The 25,628-nt window shown below is 37.2% G+C and overlaps 1 protein-coding gene across 3 annotated transcripts in view; it reads left to right on the top strand.

The window, feature by feature from the left end:
- adamts3 (ADAM metallopeptidase with thrombospondin type 1 motif, 3) overlaps window positions 1-25,628 on the top strand; it is a 107,804-nt gene that overhangs the window by 23,943 nt on the left and 58,233 nt on the right. For all 3 annotated transcript variants that reach the window (XM_051110490.1, XM_051110488.1, XM_051110491.1), the window contains exons 5-7: window positions 16,874-17,061; window positions 22,252-22,335; window positions 25,343-25,499. In XM_051110490.1, coding sequence (XP_050966447.1) covers window positions 16,874-17,061; window positions 22,252-22,335; window positions 25,343-25,499 — 429 coding nt within the window. The remainder of the gene's footprint in view (window positions 1-16,873; window positions 17,062-22,251; window positions 22,336-25,342; window positions 25,500-25,628) is intronic.

Here is a 25,628-nt window from a genome sequence, read left to right as displayed (position 1 = left end):
AACTTTACACCAATTTGACATTTTTACAATATATGTAGTAGTAGCTTGATGTACATATGGTAGAGATGTGTGGTAAAGATCAATTAATGACGTAATCAAACAGACAAAGAACACTATAAATTAGTAGCAGAATTCAGTAGTGCTGTATGTTGTTTCAGGGTTGGTATCATCTGAAGTCCTCTGAGGGGTTGACATCATCTCTTCTTAAGTGTTCTGGATCCACACTGGAGCTTGTGAATTCCTAGTTACCATGGGATGTCAATCCCATGGCAAAAACAGAGAACAAATAGGAACATAATTAGCGTAGCTGCTGTTCAAACTAGGAAAAGAAAGATTTGTTAAACCAGAGCTAAAAGATTAATAATGAGCATTTCATTAGATATAACTGCAGGAAAAGTTTATGAGATGCACTATTTGAATGCTTGGCTAAAAAGATGTGTCTTTAATCTAGATTTAAACAGAGAGAGTGTTTCTGAACCCCGAACGTCATCAGGAAGGCTGTTCCAGAGTTTAGGAGCCAAATGTGAAAAAGCTCTACCTCCTTTAGTGGACTTTGCTATCCTAGGTACTACCAACAGTCCAGAGATTTGTGACCTTAGGCAGCGTGATGGATTGTAGCGTGGTAGAAGACTAGTTAGGTACGCAGGAGCTAAACCGTTAAGTGCCTTATAGGTAAGAAGTACTATTTTATAGCTGATGTGGAACCTAATAGGTAGCCAGTGCAGAGACTTTAAAATTGGGGTAATATGATCATATTTTCTTGACCTGGTAAGGACTCTAGCATCTGCATTTTGGACTATCTGTAGCTTGTTTATTGAAGGTGCAGGACAACCACCTAGTAGTGCATTACAATAGTCCAGTCTAGAGGTCATGAATGCGTGAACTAGCTTTTCTGCATCAGAAACAGGTAACATGTTTCGTAGCTTGGCAGTGTTTCTAAGATGGAAGAATGCTGTTTTTGTAACATGAGAAATATGATTTTCAAAAGACAAGTTGCTGTCTAATATAACACCCAGGCTTTTGACTGTAGTGGAAGTAACAGTACATCCGTCTAGTTGTAAATTGTAAGTCAAAAGATTCTGTGTATTGTTTTTAGGTCCAATAAGTAATATTTCTGTCTTATCTGAATTTAATAGCAGAAAATTATTGGTCATCCAATCTTTTACATTTTTAACACACTCTGTTAACTTCGATAATTTAGAAGTTTCATCTGGTCTTGTTGAGATATATAGTTGAGTATCATCAGCATAACAATGGAAACTAATCCTGTGTTTTCTAATAATATTACCAAGGGGCAGCATGTATATTGAAAATAGTAGAGGACCTAGAACAGATCCTTGTGGCACTCCATACTTTACTGGTGATAACTGAGATGACTCCCCATTTAAATAAACAAAGTGGTAGTGATCGGACAGGTAGGATCTAAACCATCTTAAAGCCTGTCCTTGAATACCTGCATAATTTTGTAGTCGATCTATTAGTATGTTATGATCTATAGTGTCGAACGCAGCACTAAGATCAAGTAAAACTAGCAATGAGATGCAGCCTTGGTCTGACGCAAGAAGCAAGTCATTAGTGATTTTAACAAGTGCAGTTTCTGTGCTGTGATGGGGCCTAAAACCTGACTGAAATTTTTCATAGATATCATTTTTTTTGCAAGAATGAGCACAGTTGAGCAGATACAACTTTCTCTAAAATTTTAGACATAAATGGAAGATTAGAAATGGGTCTGTAATTTGCCAGTTCACTAGGGTCTAGTTGTGGTTTCTTAATAACATCATGGTGCTTTAATAAAATAATTGCATTATACGTTACGTCATTGTGTGATTACATAAATGAACTGGTGAATTGTTTATTTGAATCAGTTCATTGAAACCAACTGCCCGAAAAAAACATTTCATAGAAAAGAATTGCATTTCCCCGTTTAATATTTTAAATCATGTTCAGTTTCTTGCACAGACCGATTAACTTTATAAGACCTTAATGTATTGCCAGAAGCGTATTAGTATTGTCTTTCCTATATCAGTTACATGTTACAAATTACCAAGGACCACAGTTTCAGCTAAAAATATTTTTTTTTTACTGTTCTACTGAAGAAAAAAGTCACCTACATCTTGGATGGCTTGAGGGTGAGTAAATGAACAATATTTTTTAAAATCTCAGTCAGCAGTATGTTTCTTGGCTGTTGTATGGGCATTGATGTATTTTATAGCATAGTATCCTCATTATAGGGTTTTTTTATCGGGTTATCGGAAATACAAGTATCTAAAAATAATTGCCTCCGTTTCATCCAAGGATGTTGTAGACTCAATTGTGTGCCCGCATTCAGCTGTCTTTCAAAAACAAGACATCTTCGCTGAGCAGCTTTGCTTTGTGTCCTGGTAGCAAGCTATGTAATTCTAAGAGAAGAGAGAAAGCTGCTGTGCTGCTTAGCCTTATGGTGCTTTTTCCAGCCACATGTTATTTGAACTCTTTCCGTGGTACACAGGTCAGGGTCTCTGCTCACCCTCCAGACTAAAAGAGAAGTTCTCCTTCCTTAAGTAAATGGGTCCAGTGCTCTAAGAAAAGACCAAAGCATCGATCATGTTACGTGTGCAAGTGTGCAAGTGTCTTTCCTGTACTTTAAACAGTATAGCATGGTGACGGCAACACCAAGGTCATGGGTTTAATTCTGTATGTCTTGAATGTAATGTAAAGCGCTTTGGATAAGACACTTAGGTTTGTTGCACACTAGATAATACAACAGTGTGAAAAACAGATATTGAGCTTAAGATTTCATTTAAAAGTGCAATAGCGGTTTGATTAAAAATTTGTACACATTAAATGATTAGTTCGCTTCCAGAATAAAAAAATTCCTTGATAATTTACTCACCCCCATGTTATCCAAGATGACAGGATTCCAGGATTTTTCACCATATAGTGGACTTTAATGGGAGCCAATGGGTTGAAGGTCCAAACTGCAGTTTCAGTGCAGTTTCAAAGGGCTCTACACAACCCCATCTGATAAATAAGGGTCTTATCTAGTGAAACTATTGGTCATTTTCTAAAAAAAAAAAAAAAAAATGTGCAGTACTGTGCAAAAGTCTTAGGCCACTAGTATTTTCATCAGCTAAAAAATGTCAGTCTTTTGCTGTAGTGTGTCAGTAGGAAACATCAGTTTACATTTCTAAACATTCGTTTTGCCATTAATTGTAATAATCCAGTGAGATTTTTGTGTGGAGCACAGGCTGTTGTCAGACTCCTTGTGCAAACAGAGATCTGATCTCTCCATCATTCAATCCAGTCTTTCTTAATAAACAGAAAAGACTGAGACAGACTAAATCCAGAAGAACTGTGGCAACAGCTCCAAGATGCTTTAAGTGTCCTATACCTACAAAGCTACAGTACTGTTAAAATTTTTAGGCAGTTAGGCACATAAAATCAGGATGCTGTCAAAAACAATGTCATAAATAGATTTCCTTTATCAATGAACTTCTATTAACTAAAATAAATCAGCATTTGATGTGACCATCCTTTGCATTTAAAAAAGCTTTTGCCCTGTGTGCACTTGTGCATAGTTTTTCAGGTAGCTTTGCAGGTAGGTTACTTGAAACATCTTGGAGATGTTGAAACAGTTCTTCTGGATTTAGTCTGTTTCAGTTATTCTGTTTCTTCATGTCATTCCAGAGACAGACTGGATGATGGTGAGATCAGATCTCTGTGTGGAGCACTGGCTGTTGTCAGACTGCCTGTGCAAACAAAAATCTCACTAGATTATTACAATTAATGGCAAACAGAATGTTTGGAAATGTAAACTGATGTTTCCTACTGACACACTACAGCAAAAGATGGAAATAACTTACTTTTTTTATTTTTAGCTGGTGAAAATACTAGTGGCCTAAGACTTTTGCACAGTAATGTATATACTTTTTAACCACATATTTTCATTACCTCACACATCGTAACTTCACGTATTACGTAGTCATGTTGGAAAGGTCATGCATGACGTACGCAGAAGTACCAATCCAGTGTTTACAAAGCGAATGTGCAAAGAAAGTCCAGTGCCCTTTACAAAAAAAAGGTAAAACGACGACGTCAGATGATTTTGAAGTTGGAGGAGAAAATGATTTTTTTCACCCTACCCTACCTTTTTGAACTGGACGAACAACTAACCACACATGACCTTTCCAACGTGATTACATAATGTGAGAAGTTGTAGAGGCGCATCGTGCAAGCATTTGTGGTTAAAAAGTATATAATGTTTTTTTTAGAAAATGACCAACGTTTCGCTAGTTAAGACCATTATTCCTCGGCTGGGATCGTGTAGAGACCTTTGAAGCTGCACTGAAACTTCTGGACCTTCAACCCGTTGGCTCCCATTGAAGTCCACTATATGGAGAAAAATCCTGGAATGTTTTCCTCAAAAACCTTAATTCCTTTTTGACTGAAGAAAAAAAAGACATGCACATCTTGGATGACATGGGTGTGAGTAAATGATCTGGAAATTTTAATTCTGGAGTGAACTAATCCTTTAAGAAGTAAACTGTGCTTTTGTGAAGAGTCATTTGAATAGTGTATATTCACATAGGATGAAGACTGTACTCATAATAGTTTTGTTTTAAGTATGTATTGTGGGAGTCTCCCCCTCAGTGTATTTTGCCATGTTGAAATGACATGACCAAACATATTACCATTCTTTACCAGTGGAGAAAATGGTGAAATCAGCGTCTGTGTGACTAAACACACAGAAAGGTCTGAGTATCCTGAGTAGTGATGGCCAAGTTGCATCTTTTTTACCAAGTGGATAGATGGCAGTGCAGCATCTAACAGCACTGTGGTATTAGTAAAGTACACAAAACTACTACCTAATGCTACCTAAAAAAATACTAAATGCACCTTTAACAAGGTTATTAAATTTACTGACATTTGTACAGATGAACTTTGAGTATAATATGATGGCAAAGGTAATCTAAATGTAAATTAGCATGCACAACTTTTCATATCCAGGTGTTTGAGAGTCAGATTTGAATGGTATATGGTGTTCACCTCTGCCTACACAGTTTAGTCCATAATGACATTAGCAACAGACTGTCCCTTCCTCAGTGTACATAATCCAGGCCATGTTGTTTTATATAGTCGAACTCATTCTGTGATGTTGAGCTCTTCTTTAAACATGCTTGATTACACAGGCTAAAGAAGTAGATCACCCGATTGACACTTCTTATCTGAGCCGTACTATACATTGACAGTTTTGAGTGTGAATAATAGTAAGTGTTCCCCAAGGCCACGGAATAAAAAGTGTCTCTTAATGATTTTTGCTTTCGTGCAGATAAATTCCAGCACGTCGAGGAGTGTATTAAAAGGGGGGCGGAACAGCTCCGTTATCTGCTTAACATGGTTACCGCACAGCTTTATCAACGTGTCTGTGCAGGAGCTGTAATGGATGACAGCAAGGCTCCTAAATGACACTGCAAGAACGTGAAGCACAGCTGTGAGATTATAACAGACTTGCCACAGAGTTCTCGCTCTCTATAACAAATCAGAAATTGCCAACGTAATCTAGATTCGCTCTACCTCCAAAGACTCCGAGTCATCTATCTGAAAGGTCATGAGGTCTGGGGGAACAGATAACATCAGGACATTGATGAACCCATTTAGTGTAAATTGCAGGCCAGGCTGCTGGACGCCTACTTTGTCTTGGTTGCAGTGCATGTTTCAGTTACTCCTCCGGTGATTTGTCACTGGCTGTAAAGATTGGCTCCATTCCCTGGAGAGATGAGTTTAACCAAAGGGAATAACAATTACGGTGGTCGACAGCCTCAGCATACCGTACTGGGTAAGGCGTCTATTAGCATGCTGCGGTTGCTAGGCTTTCAAATTAAACATGTTAGACCAAAAACGAAGGGAGAGACAAAGAGACCGCGCTACCTCTGAGAATCCCTGTCGGATTTGGTCTGGAAAACCTCTTCAAGGTGAAGAGGTGTAGCAATTTTGGCTTTTGTTTCTGACCCGACAGCATCTCAAGGGGTAGGTCCCGATTTGGCGAATGGAAAACGGTTTGAAATGGAGCCCGCTGAGCTTGAAGGAATTACGGGAGCCTTCAACACAAACAGCTGAGGAAAATAAAAACAGCCACTTAGACACATAATACCTCCACAATGCACAAGTGTATGATGTAAGAAAATGTCAAGCCGACTATAAAAGGTGAGACAGATAAATAGAGCTGTTGTCTGAGGATGACTTTACTGAAGATTGAGACATTTTGTCAACCTTAATCCGCTTATCAGTGGTAGTGCAACAGTTTCCTTTAAACTCTTTATATCTGGACCTAATTGATTTTATTGTCCTTTCTTCATTGCTGTGCTATGTGAGGTCATACTGAAATTTTGACCATTAAAAACCAAATGCTTATCAGACAACAGAAGCTGTAAAGAGAAATTTCAACCAAAAATGAGAATTCTGACATCATTTACTCCCCTCATGTTGTTTCAAACCTGAATGATTTATGTGTAAACTATCCCTTTAAGATCAAAATAATCATATAGTGGCATGAGATAGTTCACCCAGAAATGAAAATTCTGTCATTAGTTACTCATCCTTATGTCGTTCCAAATCTGTAAGACCATTTTTCATCTTCAGAATACAAATTAAGATATTTTTGATGAAATCCGAGAGCTTTCTGAATGAACAACAAATGCTGAGTTGTTTCAACCCAACTTTATGTCAAATATGGATTAACCCAGCTGTTGGGTTAAATTTTTGCATTAATTTTTAACCCCAAAGTTGGGTAAGTCCATATTTGACCCAAAGTTGGGTTGAAACTTGCATTTTTTTTTTTTTTTTAGAGTAGTCCATGTGACATCAGTGGTTCAACTTTAATTTTATGAAGCTACAAAAATACTTTTTGTGCACAAAGAAAACAAAAATAACTTTATTCATCAATTTCTTCTGTACACTCTAAAAAATGCTGGGTAAAAAAACAACCCAACTTGGGGTAGTTGGGAACCCAGCGCTGGGTAAATATTGGGCACAACACATGATGGGTTATTTTGACCCAGCTGGTTGGGTTAAATGTTTTTACCCAGCGTGCTGGGTTGTTTTATTTTAGTCAACTATTGTTTAAAAATTATTATATTTCTGGCTTAAAATGGGCTGAAATTAAAAATCTAATAAAAAAAAATCACACACAGAATTATAGAGGCAACTGCAATAATCAAAAGATGAACATTTATTATTAAAAATACCCATGGACAAAAATGTAAGACATACTGAATTTATTTAGGTGAATACAGTGCAGTTTACAATATTACATACATTTAAACTCGTTTAACAAACATTTTAGAAATAAAAAATGTAACATTTAAAAGTAGCATTTTACATTAAGTGAATTCTACCGTTCTCTTTAATCATTTTTCACCAAAATGACGCCAGAATTTAAGCTGGTCATTGGCTGCTGTTCTCCGGGGGAACTACAAATCTCAGACCACTGTCACGTTTTTCACTCATAGCTGAAAGATGCTGTGACTGACTCCATAACCTGCCCATAAACAAACAGTACTGAGATTAGAAAACATGTTTTAACATCAAATTAAATTAAACTCAGTACTATAACAAATTAAATCAGTTTATGATGTGCAAAGCAAAAGCTGTTTCCATCATGCGAAAAGACCACTGCTGACGCAGCTGACTGACATCTCGTCCTTATGTTGCGTTGCATAAAATAATATAATTTACAGCACAGTTAAGAATTTCCAAATGAAATAAATTGTATACAAACCTTTATTTCGCTAAAGGAGTGCACCAAATTGGCGGCGCTCAGAACCGTAAAAAGCCCAAGCTCTGACTATAACTCAGCAGCTCAACCCAGCGATTGGGTAGGAAAAAATAACCCAGCATTAAAAATGACCCAGCAGCTTAGTTACAGAAAAACTACCCAGCACCTGGGCAAGAAATATTAAAAATAACCCAATAAAATTACCCAATAGGCTGACCCCAGCATTTAGGTTATGAACAAAGGTCTTACCGGTTTGGAACATCATGAAGGTGAGTAATTAATGACAGAATTTTCATGTTTGGGTGAAATATCCCTTTAAATGTAAATAGAAGCTAATGACTATCATATGTTACGGGAAAAAGCAAGTACAGTTGTACATATTGTGGTCAAAATTCAAACATGGTAGCAAATTGAGCTTGCTTTCCCAAACTGTTTTCACCATTCAAATACTTAAAAAATATAAAACATATTTAATGCGCGTAGTATTGCGTATAGTGGTGACAATTTACTAGGTTCTGAAGCTTATTGCCCATCTGTTGTCTCCAGCGCTTTAGACCTTGAATTCACTTAGTGAAAGCTACACAAGCAAGGACAGTTGGCTTTTCTGACACATTAGGGATCAGCAGAGTAAAGCTATGTGGTTAAGCAGTGAACACAAGGGGCTAAATTGTGAGTAATGACATCCCTCAAAGAGCCATTCCAAAGTCCCCTCCTCTTCCATTGTGCTGTCAAAGATGTCAACATAAATATTTTCCCACATCAGGAATAAAAGGCTTTAAAGTGCCTTTTCATTGGACTAAATAGAAAGCTAGCCTCTTTCCCAGCCCACATGATCACAATAAAATCCCACCACTGACACACAAGCAAGTCAGATTTGCACCAGCAAATTCTTAGTAAGAAGTTCTTAGAGTGTTAATTGGTATAAACAAAGTCATAGGAGATGATTTTTGCATTCGCCTGGAGACGTCTGCCTTCATCTTAGTTCAGCTGATTAGCAGTCTTTAGTGCAGTTGCCGGAGATTTCATCATGGCGCTATTGAACATCCCTTGATCAGAGATCTTGGTGAAGTAGATGATAAAAGCAACGTTTTGTTATTAAGCCGAATTATTATATTCACAAGTTAGGAAACATTTTTTTAGGCTTTTAGCCTTTTCATTCAGAAGCGAGCGAGTGGACTTTTGATGTTCTTGATTATCTAATGCTCTAGCCACTTAAATAATTAACCCTTACAAACGACTCCTGCCCTTTTCGGTTATAAATTAGCTAGAGCAAAAATGGACAACCAAGGGGATGAGATGAAGCTCTCTACTGATTTCCATTATCGAATGAAGCAGGGCTTCTTGCTTCACTTGCTGGCCCTCTATGATGTGTTAAGATGCAAATGTCACGTCTAAGAAAACGCAGAGCCAGTACGGCACTTATATTGCATGATATAAGTATGGCTTACATAATAAATAGTCTTATAAGTACATCTTTAGCAAGTGTACATACAGCTTGCCTTTGGGCAAGTCACTGCATATGCTGTTTGGTTTGAATGTCCTACATGTTTAATGGGATATTATGCTGATCTTGCCTGGGGCACTTGCATTTTTTAAAAGCTTAGTTGGTGCTTTAGTTGAGGCAGGAAACTGGAAATGTACACCTGCTCCTAATATCGTATTGTATGAAGAGAATGAATGAATTTGGCTTTTGGTTCCCATAATTCCTCCTACAGGTTTGTACTATGACCGATTTTGATCCTAGAGTCAAAGAGAGAATTACGTGCTTCCATCAGTTATTCTTGGCTAAAGCCACTTTTTGTAATGAAATATTAATGTTTAATTCAACCCTGCATGATGGGAAATGGGTTCCTCAGCTGAGGAGCCACTTACATTTATTAAACTAAAAGCCACACAATGAATTCTGATAAATGGCTAATGCAATGTTTAAAAAAAAAGCGAGTACAGGAATATCAGCCATTGCTCTTGTTTAGCATTGTGTACATCATCTCAAGTTTTAATTGGAACCACCCAACAGAGCTTTTTCTGCCAAGCTTGACCTTTTCACCAGAGAGGCGGAGCGGTTCTGTAAGTGCAGCCCTCCAGTTCCCTATCAGAGACCCTTTCTTTTCGAAGTTCAGCACTAGCCAGTCAACAGGAGAATATTGAGTCTTACGTGCGTGGCGAATTGGCACAATTATCCTCTGAAATGAATTGTTCTGTGAAATGAATCATTCAGGCAGTGTTCTTTCCATATTGCCTTTCGAAAATAAGTCGTAATAGTTGATTCATTTATTCCATGAGCCATTGTTATAATTATTCTCCAGTCTTGGCTTTGAAGTGTGTCAAGCAGAGGACAACCTTGAAAGCTTTTTCACATCATTTGAACATGTCATTAGAGTTGGGAAGTTACTCTGCGAGTCTCCGTTCCATTGAATCACCCCTTTGACATGCCATCTGGCAGTCAAACAGGCCTTGGCTGTATTACCGTCCCACAATACCCCTCTTCTTTCCTGTCTGTGCAGGGTTTTCTGGAATTAGACACCAGCAAATAGACAAAATTCTTAGAATTCTTGGCTCGCGTAATGATGTCATAACTGCCGTGTATTTTATTCCATGAGTAATTTATTAACAGAAATAAACGAAAGAGGGAAATCTGACAGGGATCATACCCAGTGACTGGGGTTATCATCCAAGAATGTATTCGTCTTGAGATACTGATGTGGATATATTATGCAGTGCGTTTCTTTTCATGTCCCACTTATATATCTTCTGGCTTTTATGCAGTTTTAAATGAGTAAAAGCCACTTGCATGGCAATAATATTGTGCTGCTCTTAGTTGGTTTACTTATTGAAAAGACTTGGCGAATGTAAATGGACTGTTTTAAGTGTTTACTCTGGAGTTAATGTTTTTTTTATGGACTAATGCTTATCATGTGCAGATCCTAGTGAATTTTCTTATTTGTAAGGTTTTAATGTTGCAAGAGTTTTATGTTTTGAATGTACCTGGCTTAACTTCAATTCAAAGCTTATTATTAGGTCTTAGCTGCATTTCCGTCAATGTGGACACATCTGTTTTTGTTTTGGGGAGGTGTAATGTTGTTTCAGACTTCATGGCTTGTTTCTCTCTCTCTCTCTTTGTATGTGTGTGTCTGGGGTGTTTACATCTGGGTTGTTAAGAGGTCATCCCCATGGGCTATCCCATGCTGGAAAACAAAGTGTAACAGGCAATAGAAGTGGCACAGTGTCTCTGTGTAGTCATCAAAGATGACAGATCCCATCATCCTTCAAGTTCCCTGCACTCACTGGAGCGTAATGGGCAGTATTTGTGAAGGATATCACACCACATGAGATTTTCATTCTCATGAATGAATTATAGACATTCATTCTTTCACTTTCATGGTGTCCTGTGCAAGGCTGAGAGAAGGCCCTTTGAGAGCTGAACCCACTGTCACCAACTGTTTTATATTATATTTACAGCATCAACAACAACAGTATATCAGCATGACAGGAAAGTGCTCTCCTATTTTCCTTCTTGACTGTAAAGATAATGTCTTTGAGACAGTGGTGAGATTAAGCAGTCAAATGTCCCGTCAGTTTCACGTGTGTGTGAAACAATGTCATGATGGCTAAAGTACACTTTGGATTTCTATGGTAAGTACATTTAAAGGTTACCTATTATGCCCATTTTTAGATGTAAAATAAGTCTCTGATATCCCCAGAGTGTGCATGTTTTAGTTTTAGCTCAAAATACCTTACAGATATTTTTTAATAGCTTGTTAAAATGGCCACTTTTAGGGTATGAGCCAGAACACGTTATTTTTGTGTCTGTCCCTTTAAATGCAAATGAGCTGGTGCTCCCGAAGAAGAGGTCGGAGCTTAAAGAGCTCATGCTCCAGTGCTTTTCTTTTGCAAATTAACATTCCACTATTAGTACAAACCTGTTGTCTTTACAGAAAACGTGCTCGGCTTAAAAGTCAGTCATATGATTGTACTAAGCATAGTACATGCGTGTTTGTGAATTACACAGACGAGAGCGCGGCACAATAAAATTAACTTATAGTGCCATCGCGTGCTATTACGAACTTTATAAGCCCCACTTGTGATTATGAGACGACAAATTCAAGTGGTCGACTTCACATTGGTTTCATATAATTTTTAACTGCCACATTCCTGTTAATGATTATTCTGGTAACACATGAAGGCAGCATCAGTGAAAATAGGCAAAAACAATAGTAGCTTTAGCAACATTAGCCTAACAGAGTACCGAGAAGCTCTTTTAAAAAGGCAATTTGGGAAACAAACGCATTACTTACTTTGTGTGGAGCTGACGTTCATTGGTATTGATCCCTAAACATACAGGAGACTTCACTGATTTTTTCCTGGGACATTTCAGAATCAGAATTAGCTTTATTCGCCAGGTGTGCACAAACACACAAAGAATTTGTTGTCATTTTTATGGTTCTTCCAATAATGAAATTTAACCACAGTTTCCTCATCAGCTCAGATGAAGGGAGTCTATGCAAACTCCGTGTTCGTTGGTGACAACATGACACTTGTAATGCCTCTTTGGCACTGACATTGCATATCTTCAGTAATGGCAGACTGATGTTTCTTTCTCAGGTCTGTGTTAATGCTAACAGGGCGGAGATCATCACAAATGGGCGGGAATTTTTCCCTTTGATGACGTGTATGTAGGGAGAATCTTAAAGGTGCAACAGGTGATTGTTTTTAGAAACATTTTTTGTTATGCTGGTTGATAATCTCTTCACATCCCGATAGCAGTCATTAAGTTAAGTGGTCTAAATGTATTTCTGTGTATTTATATATTTTGTGGAAAGCGTAGGACCAATCAAATCATTGGCTTTCCTACCTGCCTGTCAAATATGTATTTGCATACCTCTGCCCACCCTGTTCGTGCAGACAAGGCGCTCATATGCTGTACATACGCTGTAGACAGAGCGAGAATGGCAGCCAAAAACAAATAACCAGATCTTCCGTCATGGTATTGTAATACTTTTACTAACTGTACTATAAAGTGTTCTCACGGTTAATGGCATATGATGTTGTAACGACCACTAGAGTATTTACGGTAGTTTTGTGGCAGACTGACAACTGCACATGTGCATAACGTAATTCCTTACTGTTTGTGACCTGAGTTGGCTAATGACTGCTGAGCCATCACAGGAATAAATTAGTTTAGATTTTTTTCAGGTAAATACTTTTACAAAACTGTATGTGGTCTTGTTTAAATTGCTTTCAAAAGTAATTACACTACAAAGCCTTTTTAGAAAGCAGTGCTGTGACTGTCTATTGTGCATTAATTATGCTGTCAAATGAGAAATTTTCTGCTGGAGACTTGTGAGGCCAAAACTACAAATCATCCCCCATTATGAAACATGACAGCCCAGGGTTTGCCACGCATTTAAAACCCGTGAATAATGCATGGTAATGAACTCACCAGCCCAGTGTATGATCCACAGTTGGCCAGTACATTGTTGCCCAGATGCATGTGTTTTAGTAACAGCTGTGAGTATAAATTTCATACAGTATTTCATAGACCTCTTTGGATGTTCCTTTCCTGTTGATTCTGAATCAAGAGAATGGAGAAATCTTGACAGTCTGTGTTCGTTCTGAACTGCAGGCCAGATGACATGAATGGGATAATAATTAAAACTGATTTGTGTCATAACTGCATTCACTGTGGAGGAGAATGAGTTGACACCAGAGATCACAGATGGCATCAAGTCTCAGCGGGATAAAGAAAATAATTTTTCTCTCTCGTCGTAATGGGCTCAGTGTATTTGATAGCTAAAGAGTAGATTCTGTTTTATCTGACGTCTTACGAGATTTTTCAGCATAATTGTTATAAGCTCCTTTGTTCATGTACGGAGACCCTTTGAGCAAATAGAAAAAGATAAGAATTAATTAAGATCAGCAGAAGATATTTAGAGTCACAATTAAAAGTTAAAGATCCCTTGACAGTCTCAAATGAGGCCGAGTGTGTTCTTGTACAGTAAGCCCCCCGCTGTCGTACTCCAGCTTTAGGAGGGTGACGTTTGCTAACTCAGCTGCTCTCGTTTACAAGAGTTCTCTTATGTCCTAATAAAGAGTTAAAGTAGCTCCCGGCACATTAGATCACAGCTAGTGGTGTTATCCTTGAACGCCACGTGGAAGAATTCCACCGAAACTGCCTCCTGCAGCATCTTTTGATCCCGATGCTGTTTGTTATTAGCACGCTGTTGCCTGCTAATTGTTTATGCTTCCAGGGAAGGAAAACCACCTTTACCCATCAAAGAGATGGTCGTTAATCCTAACACAAGTTTTCTGTGAGGAGAGCAGAGGGACCTATTTTCTAAACCGAGATAAAACATGGAAAAAAAGCTCCTGTCAAGATGCACTGCATTGAAGCCTTTTATATCCTTTTTTTAAAATGTAATTGGATTCCTAGGTGGTTTTAGCATGCCCAATTTGTTTAACAAATAATGTCAGAGTGAGCGTGATGATAAAGAAGCCATGTACTGTCAATTCAATTTGTTCATTTTGTCCCACTAAGAATGCTTTCATCGTGACAGCATGTGCAATTTTATACTGAATACACTGTATATGTAATCATGCAAAACCTAATCTTGTAAGTAGACTTTTTGCTCTGCGAGAAAAATGAATGCGATATTCAGCACTCTGAAATAAGGAGAGGCCGTGTGGTAATTATGTCAGTAGCATAAAAGAATGTGAAACCAAATTGTTAAAACTCAAGTTGCTCCGAACGTTTCTTTGTGTCATCGTTTTAAAAGATGCCATGTATGCATCCAATTTCTCCTCCACAGCAGTCTACAGCCTCCTGAGTTTTTATTGTTCAGAGCGAGGCTGGCAAGGCTAACCCACAGTCGTGGGTCGAGTTGAGTATGAGCAAAGAATCTAAATGAGATTGAGTGGAGGTGTGCACAAACATACACACTCGTTTGTTTTTTGTCACGGCGGGGACCTTCCTTTGACTTCGGTTATTGTTATACTAAGGTAATGACATTTTTTTGTCCCCTAAACCCGAAAACGTTTGCCTTTTTTTTAACATTTTTCAAGACATTTTTATTATGTTTATTAATCTGTTTTCCTTGTGAGGCCTGGTAAAGTCTGAGTAGCAAAACTTGTCTAGAAGTAGGGCTGAGCGGTAGATTTGGTACAAGGTGACTGCATCTGAAAAAAAGCAGAGGACACAAAGTAAACTGCTGCGGGAAAATGCATAATCAAGTTTGTCCTAAACATGAGACATGCTTTATATTAAAATAATTTGTAAGATACAGTTATCATGTATAGTTTAAAGACTCTGTGTGCTGCTAACAGCTACTTGCGCTGTTTAATGCGTTTGAGAAGTGCTGTTCAATGAACTTAGGTGTATTCTCCATCAGTAAGTGTTAGAACCTCATGGAAATATTTCCATTTTGCTGTCAGGAGTGCATGAGCCTTCTTTATGTGATTCTCCGCTGATCTTCACAGACTTCAATAAACGTTGCACACATGCGTGCCAAACAGACGCAGCACAGTCCACTTTATCTTCAACACAGAAATAAGCTTATGTGCAAGACTTCCAGTTCATTTGCTGCTATAGGGAAATAATGAGAATAATAACAACGCGCAGTAAATGGTAAAACTGTTTGCACTACAAACCAGTGTGCTCATAATTAAGATAATACAGGGGCATATAAGGGCAAATCCAGCGTTATGAATGTGACATTTTGCATTATGAATGTGACACATAAGTGCTTAGAGAATGTATGTGTTACCAATATACCAAATATACCATCTGTTTATATTTTAATAAACTTTTGTTGATAAAGTCTAAACATCAGAAAAATATCAGTCTATGCACAAGTTTTCTGTTAAAAAAGGGAAATAATCATGTGTTATGGATGTGACAAAAAAGGACACCGTTTCTGAGAGACTACATACTTTGTAGGATTTCTGCAAATTCAAATGCACAAACCAGTTCATCAAAGTTGTCCTAAGACTATTCTTTTGGTTTTAGGATGACTTTGGCGAAGGTTTTGATCCACTTCAAATGTTGACTACTGTATATATGTATATATACACATCACCCAGCCCTAACTAGAGATTAATAAGAATGTTGTGATCTACACACAAATGGAATCAACCAGCTCTGTCTTTAACAAATTTATATGGGACAGTTGACACAAAAATGAAAATTCTATCGTTTACTCACCCTAATGTCGTTCCAAATCTGTGGAAAAACTTTCTTTTTTCTTTCTGTGGAACATACACAGTTTTTTTTTTTTTTGGAGAAATGTCTTTTTGTACATTCAGTGGAAGTCAATAGGTACCACAACTTTTGTTACAAACAGTCTTTAAAATAACTTTTGTGTTCATTAAGCAATAACGCACACATTTCCAATGTGGAAAACCTTGAAATGCCTAAAGGATTTTTGGACTAACACATTTTGGGCTGCAGAGCTAATAACCTTGCACATTCATTGGCTGCAGTGAGGCTCCATTTTGCAGTCTAGACATGGTAGATTTCCACTGGTGATCTGGATGGTCTCATTTGCCATCAAATGTAATTTTTAGAATTGGAGCCAGTGGCTTAGGCAGGTTTGCCATGTGTGTGCTATCCTCACTTTGCCATTTGTGAATAGCAGCCCCTCAGGAGAATGAGGGCGTGCATGGAGACACTGTGGACCGGGGAACCTGCGAGGGACACACGGCACGTCTGAGCGTGAGGGGAAGCCCTGTGCTTTTTGAAGTGGAACTTTAGAGACGGTGTTTACTCTTCTGGGAGCTGGGCCACACAAGAATGCGTGTGTCATGACGGGATGTACGACCTGAGGAATGTTCCTCACAATCCCCACACTGTAGACCAGAGCCAGCCAGAGAGCAAGATGTTTGAAATATTTATTTTAGCATCCGCGTTTAAAAAAGACATTGGTTTATAGCCTGGATTGATGTTGGATCATGAAGAGCCCTTGTTAGGATCGCTTGCTGTTGTTCTTGGCTGGCATCCACTTGCACTCTGTGAAAAAACCTGCAAGACGCTAGTTCATCGTAATTCAGAGATGACTTTTTTCTTGCCGTTGTTGCCAAATAATGAAGATAAGGTGCTGTCTTGAGACTAATCATTTTGTCTTGCAGAACCTGAACTGGAAGCACCCAGGGTGCTGGACAAAATTGCGAAACAAGTCAACCGGACGGTCAGGAGACGGAGACACGCTGGTGACGATGTCTATAACATTGAAGTGCTGCTTGGAGTAGACGATACTGTTGTCCGTTTTCATGGGAAAGAGCATGTGCAGAACTATCTCCTCACCCTCATGAACATTGTGAGTATCCCATCATCTTTAGCAGCACTCAGCAGTTTTACAATATTATTTGCAATATTTTATTTATATTATATATGGCTGGATAAAAAGTATTGATTTTTAGAGCTTAATCAATTTTCATTTCCCATTTGAAATCCCCTGAATCAATTTGTCTAGCCTGTTTTCAATTAATGAATGGGATATTATGGCGCACATCCCATCCAATAAATCACAATAATATTTTTGCTTTGTTTCTTTTGATATGAAAAAGTATATATAAGAGCTTGTAAACAGTATGTTATATAATGTCACATTTATGTCAGAAAAAAATGTATTCAGTGACCATAAACTAGTTAGTCGGCAAAAAAAAAAAAACTCTAGATAGGAGCATTTTGCTAAATATATGCACCATATAACATATGCATTATAATTTTTACTGTTTTTCAATATTAAATTTATGTTTGAATAAATCTGTCAAGTTTTTAATACAGCCACCATTTAAATGTGTATTTTTCAATATACAAATTGGAGTACAAATATAATTATGTAACTGTAAAGTTAGTATGTACAAATAAGGTTAATTTCAACCCCCAATATTATAATGTAGTACCAGCTGACTCTCATGTATATTTTGCGGTATTAGAATTGATTTTTTTTATGAGAAAATTGGAAAAGTACTGTATGTGATATATCCAACATAATCAATATTGGATCAAATTGAATCAAAATCAGAATTGAATTGCAAGCTTGTGAATAGAAATCGGATCGAATCGTGACATTTGTATCGATACCTGACCCTAATATTATATATTTACAATATTAAAATAAAATGGTAACACTTTACAATGTGTCATTTGTAACATTAGTTAATGTATTAATTAACATAAACAATGAACAATACATTTGTTACAGTATTTATTAATCTTTGTTAATGTCAGCTAATAAACATACAGTTGTTTATTGTTAGTTCATAGTGTATTAACTAATGTTAACAAACACAACTTGTGATTTTAATAATGCATTAGTAAATGCTGAAATTAATATTAACTAAAATTATTAGATGCTGTAGAAGTATTGTTCATTCTTGGTTCATGTTAACTAATGTTAACTAAAGGGTTACTTCCCCCCAAAATAATTTTTTTTTGTCATTAATCACTTACCCCCATGTTGTTCCAAACCCGTAAAAGCTTCATTCGTCTTCGGAACACAAATTAAGATATTTTTGATGCATTCTGGCAGCTCTCTGACCCTCCCATAGAGAGCAATGTAATTAACACATTCAACATTCAGAAACGTAGTAAGGAGACGAGTAAAATAAAATAATGATTTTATTCAACAATTCGTCTCCTCTGCATCACCCTAGCAGCATTTTGGGGAGTATCCACTGAACACAAACAGCGTATGCTGTTTGGTGCCAGCTGCGCCACGCGGATATATTTTCTGCATTTATTTATGCTTTGATTTGAAGGAAAACAACGTATCCGTGTGTTGCAGCTGACACAGAACAGTTTGCATTCAGTGGATATTCTCCAAAATGGCACTAGGGTGATTCAGAGGAGACAAATTGTTGAATATTTTTGTTTTCTTTGCGTACAAAAAGTATTCTTGTAGCTTTGTAAAATTACGGTTGATCCCCTGATGTCACATGGATCATTTTACCAATTTCCTTGCTGCGTTTCTAGATGTTAATCATGTTAATTACATTGCTGTCTATGGGTGTGTCAGAGAGCTGTCAGAATGCATCAACAATACCTTAATTTGTGTTTTGAAGACGAACAAAGCTTATACGGGTTTGGAACAACATGGGGGTAAGTGATTAATGACAAAATTTTAATTCTGGGGTGGAATAACCCTTTAACTAATGAACCTTATTGTAAAGTGTTACCAATAAAATTAATAATCTGTATAATTTGTTACTTTTTTCTCTGTGATGAGGCTAGTGAAAGCATAAAACAGGGTTATTCATAATATTATTTTAATATTATTAATATTGATGATATTATTATTTGTATTAATAACATTATTTCCTTTTTTTGTTCAAAAATATTTAATGAAACTCCAAGAAAACAAATTCTCAAAATTTGAGCACATTCAGACTGCTAGATTTAAATCCCTCAAATCCCCTCAATTGTCCCAAACCTCTCTAACCGTCAGGCAGTCTTTATTGTTGAGCAATCAATTCTTTTCCTCCTCATAAAACTTATTAACTCTCCTCCTGATTCAGTCCTCTGACATGCACGTAAATGGAAGGCACAGGTGCCTAAGTGTCCTTTATTTTAGGAATTCATTTCAAGACAATTACTGATGACAAAATACCGCTCTGCCAGACTACAGAAAGTGGATGGCAGCGGTGAATGTTTGCTTATACGCAAATATGCCATTAAGCTGCACCTGTAAAGAGACTGACCTTATATGCGGCATAAAATTGTCCAGATGTGGTCATGTCTCTGACATTTTCTGTTTCAGGAGGAAAAGCACATTCTTAGGCTAGAGCAAGACAAAAATCGAGTCTCCTTGGATAAAACAGAAAATACCATTATCACTACAAGATTGACATATTCCTCATTTTGTAAATGGTGCTGTTAGGATGAGAGTTATGAAACATGACCACAGATGCTCTGGGTAATCTGTGTAGGTAATCACCATCACTCATCAGGCTTTAGAGATTTAGCATATATACTATGGCCTTTAGCTGTAGACACTCACACACAATGCCTGTAAGCTCCTTATGTCCAATGTATTCATGTTGCCCTTCTACTGATTACAGACCCAGTGCAACCAACTCTTAGTTTTGCTTGAACAATTTGGAAGAATTAATGTCAACTTTGCTTTGTCATCTTGATGTGGCGCACAACAAGGCACAGGCAAAATTTGGGATATTTGGGGATGTGGGTGAGAAATACAATAGCTAAAACTGTTACAGTATTAAAACGTTCAGAAGTCCTTCCTCCAGTAGGTGTCCCTAGTGTCCTGTTCACTAGTGCATTGATGAGATGCGCACTATAATGTTTAATAAACGCTGACTAATAATTGGCCCATTGAGAGTACACTTCTTAAACTCGTACAGTCTATTATACACAAATATCTACCCTGATGGCAGTGAAGTTGGATGTTTTATATGCAACACCTGCACATACAGATATTACCATAACGGTTTGCCCAAGATACATAAACAGTATATAAATAAATAAATTCGGTGTTAGGTATTTATTTGTTTACATTTATGTATTAACTTACTTATTTTTATTACTTACTATTACTTCTATTACTTACTTACTTTATTTTTGCATGCCAGCCCATAGCCCTGTCTAAAAATGCCTTCTATACCTCAGAGAGCCACTCATATGGGTCTGAGATTAATTAATTAATTTATTTTTCTGTATGCACAATGATGTTTCCTCCATAAGCTGAAGTGTGTTCGAGCTTCGAGCTAAAAATGCAACGTTGCTACAACTTTCTTCCGATTCTGATTAGGCCCCTTGCATGCTTATTTAAAGCCCTGTTGCCTGAAGAGGACGATTTTCTACATCAGACAGAGCTTCTGTTTAATTGCATGAGACAGCTAGGAAAAAAGAGAGGGGACATTTGGTAAGAGACTAACTGTCCTCTGCTGTTTTAGAGCGTCATTGAGGCAATCTGTGTTCATATGCGAGTGAACAATTTAATCATTTGCACGGGTACGTTTTTTGCAGCTGCCTACAATGTATCACTACAGCAAAACAGATCTGCTGAGGCATTAGTTTTTTTTTTTTCTGTGCCCCTCCCCTTATTTTAAAAGCTGGCCAAACATGCATATAAAAGTAAACAGTTTTTTCTGCCACGTAATTGGTTTTTCTCACCTTTTCCCTCCTGAGTGCAGAGTTTGTGGCAGACTTGACAGCCTCTGCGAGGTTTAAGGTGATAAAAAATTGTGTAAAACATGTTTGCAGTATATTTTGGATGCAAAATGATTTGTGGATAGAAACTGTCAAAACCAATTTTTGTAATACACTTACTTATTTTTTTATCACATGTGCTTTAGTTGGCTGATTGTGTTTTAGGGACTTTAGGGAACAGTGTGCAAAAAAGTACATACATATATCAAATATGAAATTTTATTATTATCATTAAAAATGGTGTGGTTGTTTTTCCAGTGCAGTATGGCAGAACGAAGTGACCATATGGCAGATCTCCAGCGTGCCTGGACATAATGCTCCCTCCGATTGTTCATGCTCTTTACAAGAGAAGAGATTTCAGCACAAATTGAACACAGATGTGCATTCAGATCCACCACAGTTATCTCCCCTCTCTCGCACAGAGCAGCACAGCACAGATCAGGATGACCTGAACTTTTTGTTTACAGAATCATATGCTAGAAACTGCTTAACTGGGTCAGTTGATGTCAGTGCCAGTAACATTTCGAGGTGTTTGCACAAGAACTTCCAAATTATTGGATCAATTATTTGTTATAGAATTATATTATTTGCTTTGGATTACAGCTAGAAATCTCCAAAACTTTGTGGTGGTCTATTACATTGTAGAGATTCATTGGCATGTAGCATAAATGTATCATGTATATGTGACAACTTAGGGTGACTTGCTGTTACGTGTGGTCAGTTTTTTAAAAATAGCTCTAGAAAGTTTTGATGAAACATTTGTACCATTTAGGATATAGTCATTTGGCACGGTACTACGCCCTGCATTTAAGCAGCAAAGCTGTGCCTCTAAAATGCAGCACCCCACACAGCAGCCTCTTAGCTAGGTGGGGAAGGAAAAACATCTGAACCTTTAAAAGGCCTCTGTATGACCAGCTTCAACACTGGGTCCTTTTCATTTACCAACCTTTCATAGGCTTTTCCATGCCAACCGTAGCCCCAAAAACTGTCTAAAAACGCCTTCTGTGCCTTAGAAAGCCACTCTTACAGGTCTGAGATCCCATTTCCTCCTGCTCTCTTTATCTTGATGCTGTTGTAGAAAAAGCTTTGCTCTCTTTTGCTCATTGTTAGTTGTGCTGAAGGTTTAGAAATGGGATGAAACAGCTTTGTTTGTTTTCTGCGGTCCCTGGAGTTGATAAAATCAGCAGCTGTCATAGATGACTAGGTGGAGGATAACGCAACTTATATCCTTGCCTGATATCCTTTTTCCCCTTTATGGCAGGATCATTGTTTTGTTGTTTTATTATTTAGAGTTTTGGTGATAATAATGCACTTTTTTTCCATCTTGTGTTTACAGGTGAATGAGATCTACCATGATGAGTCACTGGGAGTGCACATTAATGTTGTTCTTGTGAGGATGATAATGCTTGGATATGCTAAGGTAAACTGCTACTAAATATCTCTATCAAAATGAAAGTCCTTTATAAACTTTAATCATATATATTTTTAATAACATTCATTAAGATTTAATGTTTTATGTCATTGTTATGCTTCATGACCATTGTAACCCTCTCTTTGACCCTTTCTTAAAGGAGAAGTACACTTCCAAAACAAAGATTCACATATAATCTGCTCACCCCCTTGTCATCCAAGATGTTCATGTCTTTCCTTCTTCAGTCGTAAAGAATTAGTTTTTTCATGGGAAAACATTTCTGCATTTTTTCTCCATATAATGGACTGCTATGGTTCCCCGATTTTGAACTTCCAAAATGCAGTTTAAATGCGACTTCAAACGATCCAAATGCGGTTTTAAAGGATCGGTTATTTTCATTAAAAAAATACAATTTAAATACTTTTTAATCTCAAATGCTCGTCTTGCCTTTCTCTCCCTGAACTCTGTGTATTCTGGCTCAAGACAGTTAGGGTATGTCGAAGAACTCCAATCGTATTTTCTCCCTCAACTTCAAAAATCATTTCAAAATCATCCTACATCGCTACAGAAGTACAGACACAGTCTTTGCAAAGTGAACATGCAAAGAAGATCAAACGCCCTTAACAAAAAAGATAAAACAGTGATATAGGACGATTTCGAAGTTGAAAGAGAACATGAGATGGGAGTTTTTCGACATACCCTAACTGTCATGAACCAGAACAAAAACAGTCCAGTCAGAGTAAGACAAGACGAGCGTTTGGCATTAAAAAGTATATAAATTGTATTGTTTTAATTAAAATAACCGATCGTTATGCTAGATGAGACCATTCTTTCTCGACTGGGATCGTTTGCAGCCGCATTTGGGATCGTTTGAAGCCGCATTTAAACTGCATTTTGGAAGTTTAAAATCGAGGTACCATATCAGTCCACTATATGGAGAAAAAATGTGAAAAATGTTTTCCTCAAAAAACATAATTTCTTTACGACTGAAGAAAGAAAGACATGAGCATTGTGGATGACAAGGGGTTGAGTACATTATTTGTAAATTGTTGTTCTGGAAGTGGACTCCTTTAACAGCCATTAGTGGCAAGATGGCTTACTTTTATAGAACGGATCGTTCCGGTCCTTGATTCTGATTGGTTGTGCCATATTCAAAGTTGTTGTAAATTACTCTACACAAATACACCTTTGTTTACTTTTGTGTGTTGCTTGGCAGCTAAGGGGTTTCAGCTGTTATAAATTCACTGTAAACCATGGCTTTTTGAGGCTTATTGCTATAATAACATCTAAATGGATGTGCAGTGTACCTGTATTTGACGAACCGTAAACTCTAGTGTGAAGCCACACGACTAACTGTTGCTTTATCTCACACACACAAAGAAAGATACAGAGTGAGAGTCTTATATACCATGCAGAATTTAAGTGCTATGTGTAAACGATATTCTATGTTGTATTTTCCTGTCAAAATAATGGAGTTCCTTTGGAATTCTTCAGCTTTTAAAAAAAACGCCGGTTTCTCCGGTAGTAGGTGGAACTAATGTGCAAACGGCAATCTCATTGGCTGGTGCTCACCTTCTGTTTTGATTTCAGCAAATCAGTTCGAACGAACGCAGACAATGAAACCAGCAGCTCATTAATCCTTAGTGTATTTTATATTGTTATTAGTAGTAGAATTCATAGTAGTTTTGTTATCTCATTAGTATTATTTTTAGTCCCCCCCCCCCCTTTTATAGAAACACTGAATTACTAACAATATCTTAAGCACCACTATCAGTCCTAAGTTCAGTCAGTGTATGTTTTTTATTTTTTTGTCACACTATAAGGTCAAATTTTATAGTTTTTATATTTTAGATTGTTAGTGAGGCAGTTGTTAAGTTTAGGTATGTGTTAGGGATAAGCAAGGGATCTAAAATATGGTCATGCAGAATAAGGCATTAAAATATGCTTTATAAGTACTAATGATACAGCCAATATGCTAGTTGTATCAATGATAGGTAATAGTGAGAATTGGTCCTTAAAATAAAGTGTTACCATATATATCAGTGGTGTCCGGTGGTGTTCCGAAAAGTTTTTTTTAATTTTTTTTTAATCAAATGTAAATTCATGTCCCAATCACATTTTCTTTTCTTTGGTAAATAAACATTACTAGCACTATCAGAAAAAGAAAAAAAAAAGAATTTTTTTTTTTTATTTGTACATTAACAATGTAATCAGTATTATGTTTATTAAAGCCAAGTATTTTACATTTATTTCAAAATAATAACTCAAGGCAGTAACAATTTATTTGTAAACTTATGTTCAGCTATTTATGTGATTTTTACACTTTCTAATGTTATTGTTTTATTATATTGGTGCTGTTTCATTTTTGTACTACAATTTTTTTTCTCATCCAGTATTTAAAACATCCATAGTAACCTAAATAATAATTACAACTTGGAAAAAGAAGTTTAGTTGCTTAAAATGGGTTACATGGGGCATTTTTTATTTCCACAAAACCTGATGTGACATAAAGCCTTCCCCCATTTCAGCACAGGTCACTTACCACCACAGCTTTGAAGAATGTGAAATAATTAGCTTTGAAGTAGAGCACAACAACTGTCTGCACTCTAGCCACTTATAGTAGTCCAATTATGAGTATCAAAGCCTCTCTCTAATGCACATAACCATTTACAAAAATACATAGATATTTTGTAATCTCATAATGCAGTCCACAAACACAGAGGTAATTTCATGTCTATTCTATGCATTGGAAATACATTTCCAGTTCTGTATATTAAAATGTAGTACTCGCAAAATGGCATTTTAGTTTATTTTACTGTAATTTCCATATAGAAAGGTAAGGTTTGAATTTAAGCTTCAATTTCAGCTACTCTCTAAACTATCAGTAAACAGGAGTTTATCTAAAAGACTCCCAATAAACAGACCCACAGTAATAGATGTGAGTCAGTTTAAGGGCGTTTTATAGATTAATGAATGCTGAAAGTGTCCCCTAATGAGTCTCTAATCTTTTTCTCAGTCCATCAGTCTCATTGAGGGTGGCAACCCTTCGCGGAGCCTGGAAAATGTGTGCCGCTGGGCAGTCATCCAACAGAAAGAGGATCCAGAGCACTCGGAGCATCACGACCATGCCATCTTCTTGACCCGGCAAGGTTTCGGCCCCACCGGCATGCAAGGTTTGGCCTTTGGTCTTTGACATGCCTCTCACTTTCAAACATTTTCAACCTTGTCATGTCCACACACAAAACTGAACGTCTTAAATATGTTTATACCGTGAAAAAGGTCAGTCTTTCTCTCGCTGTCTC

This window comes from Labeo rohita, chromosome 5 (assembly GCF_022985175.1).
Source record: "Labeo rohita strain BAU-BD-2019 chromosome 5, IGBB_LRoh.1.0, whole genome shotgun sequence".
In the NCBI taxonomy this organism is placed as follows: Eukaryota; Metazoa; Chordata; class Actinopteri; order Cypriniformes; family Cyprinidae; genus Labeo; species Labeo rohita.
The sequence above is the reverse complement of the archived record's forward strand: the minus strand, read 5'-3'. Positions and strand labels throughout refer to the sequence as shown.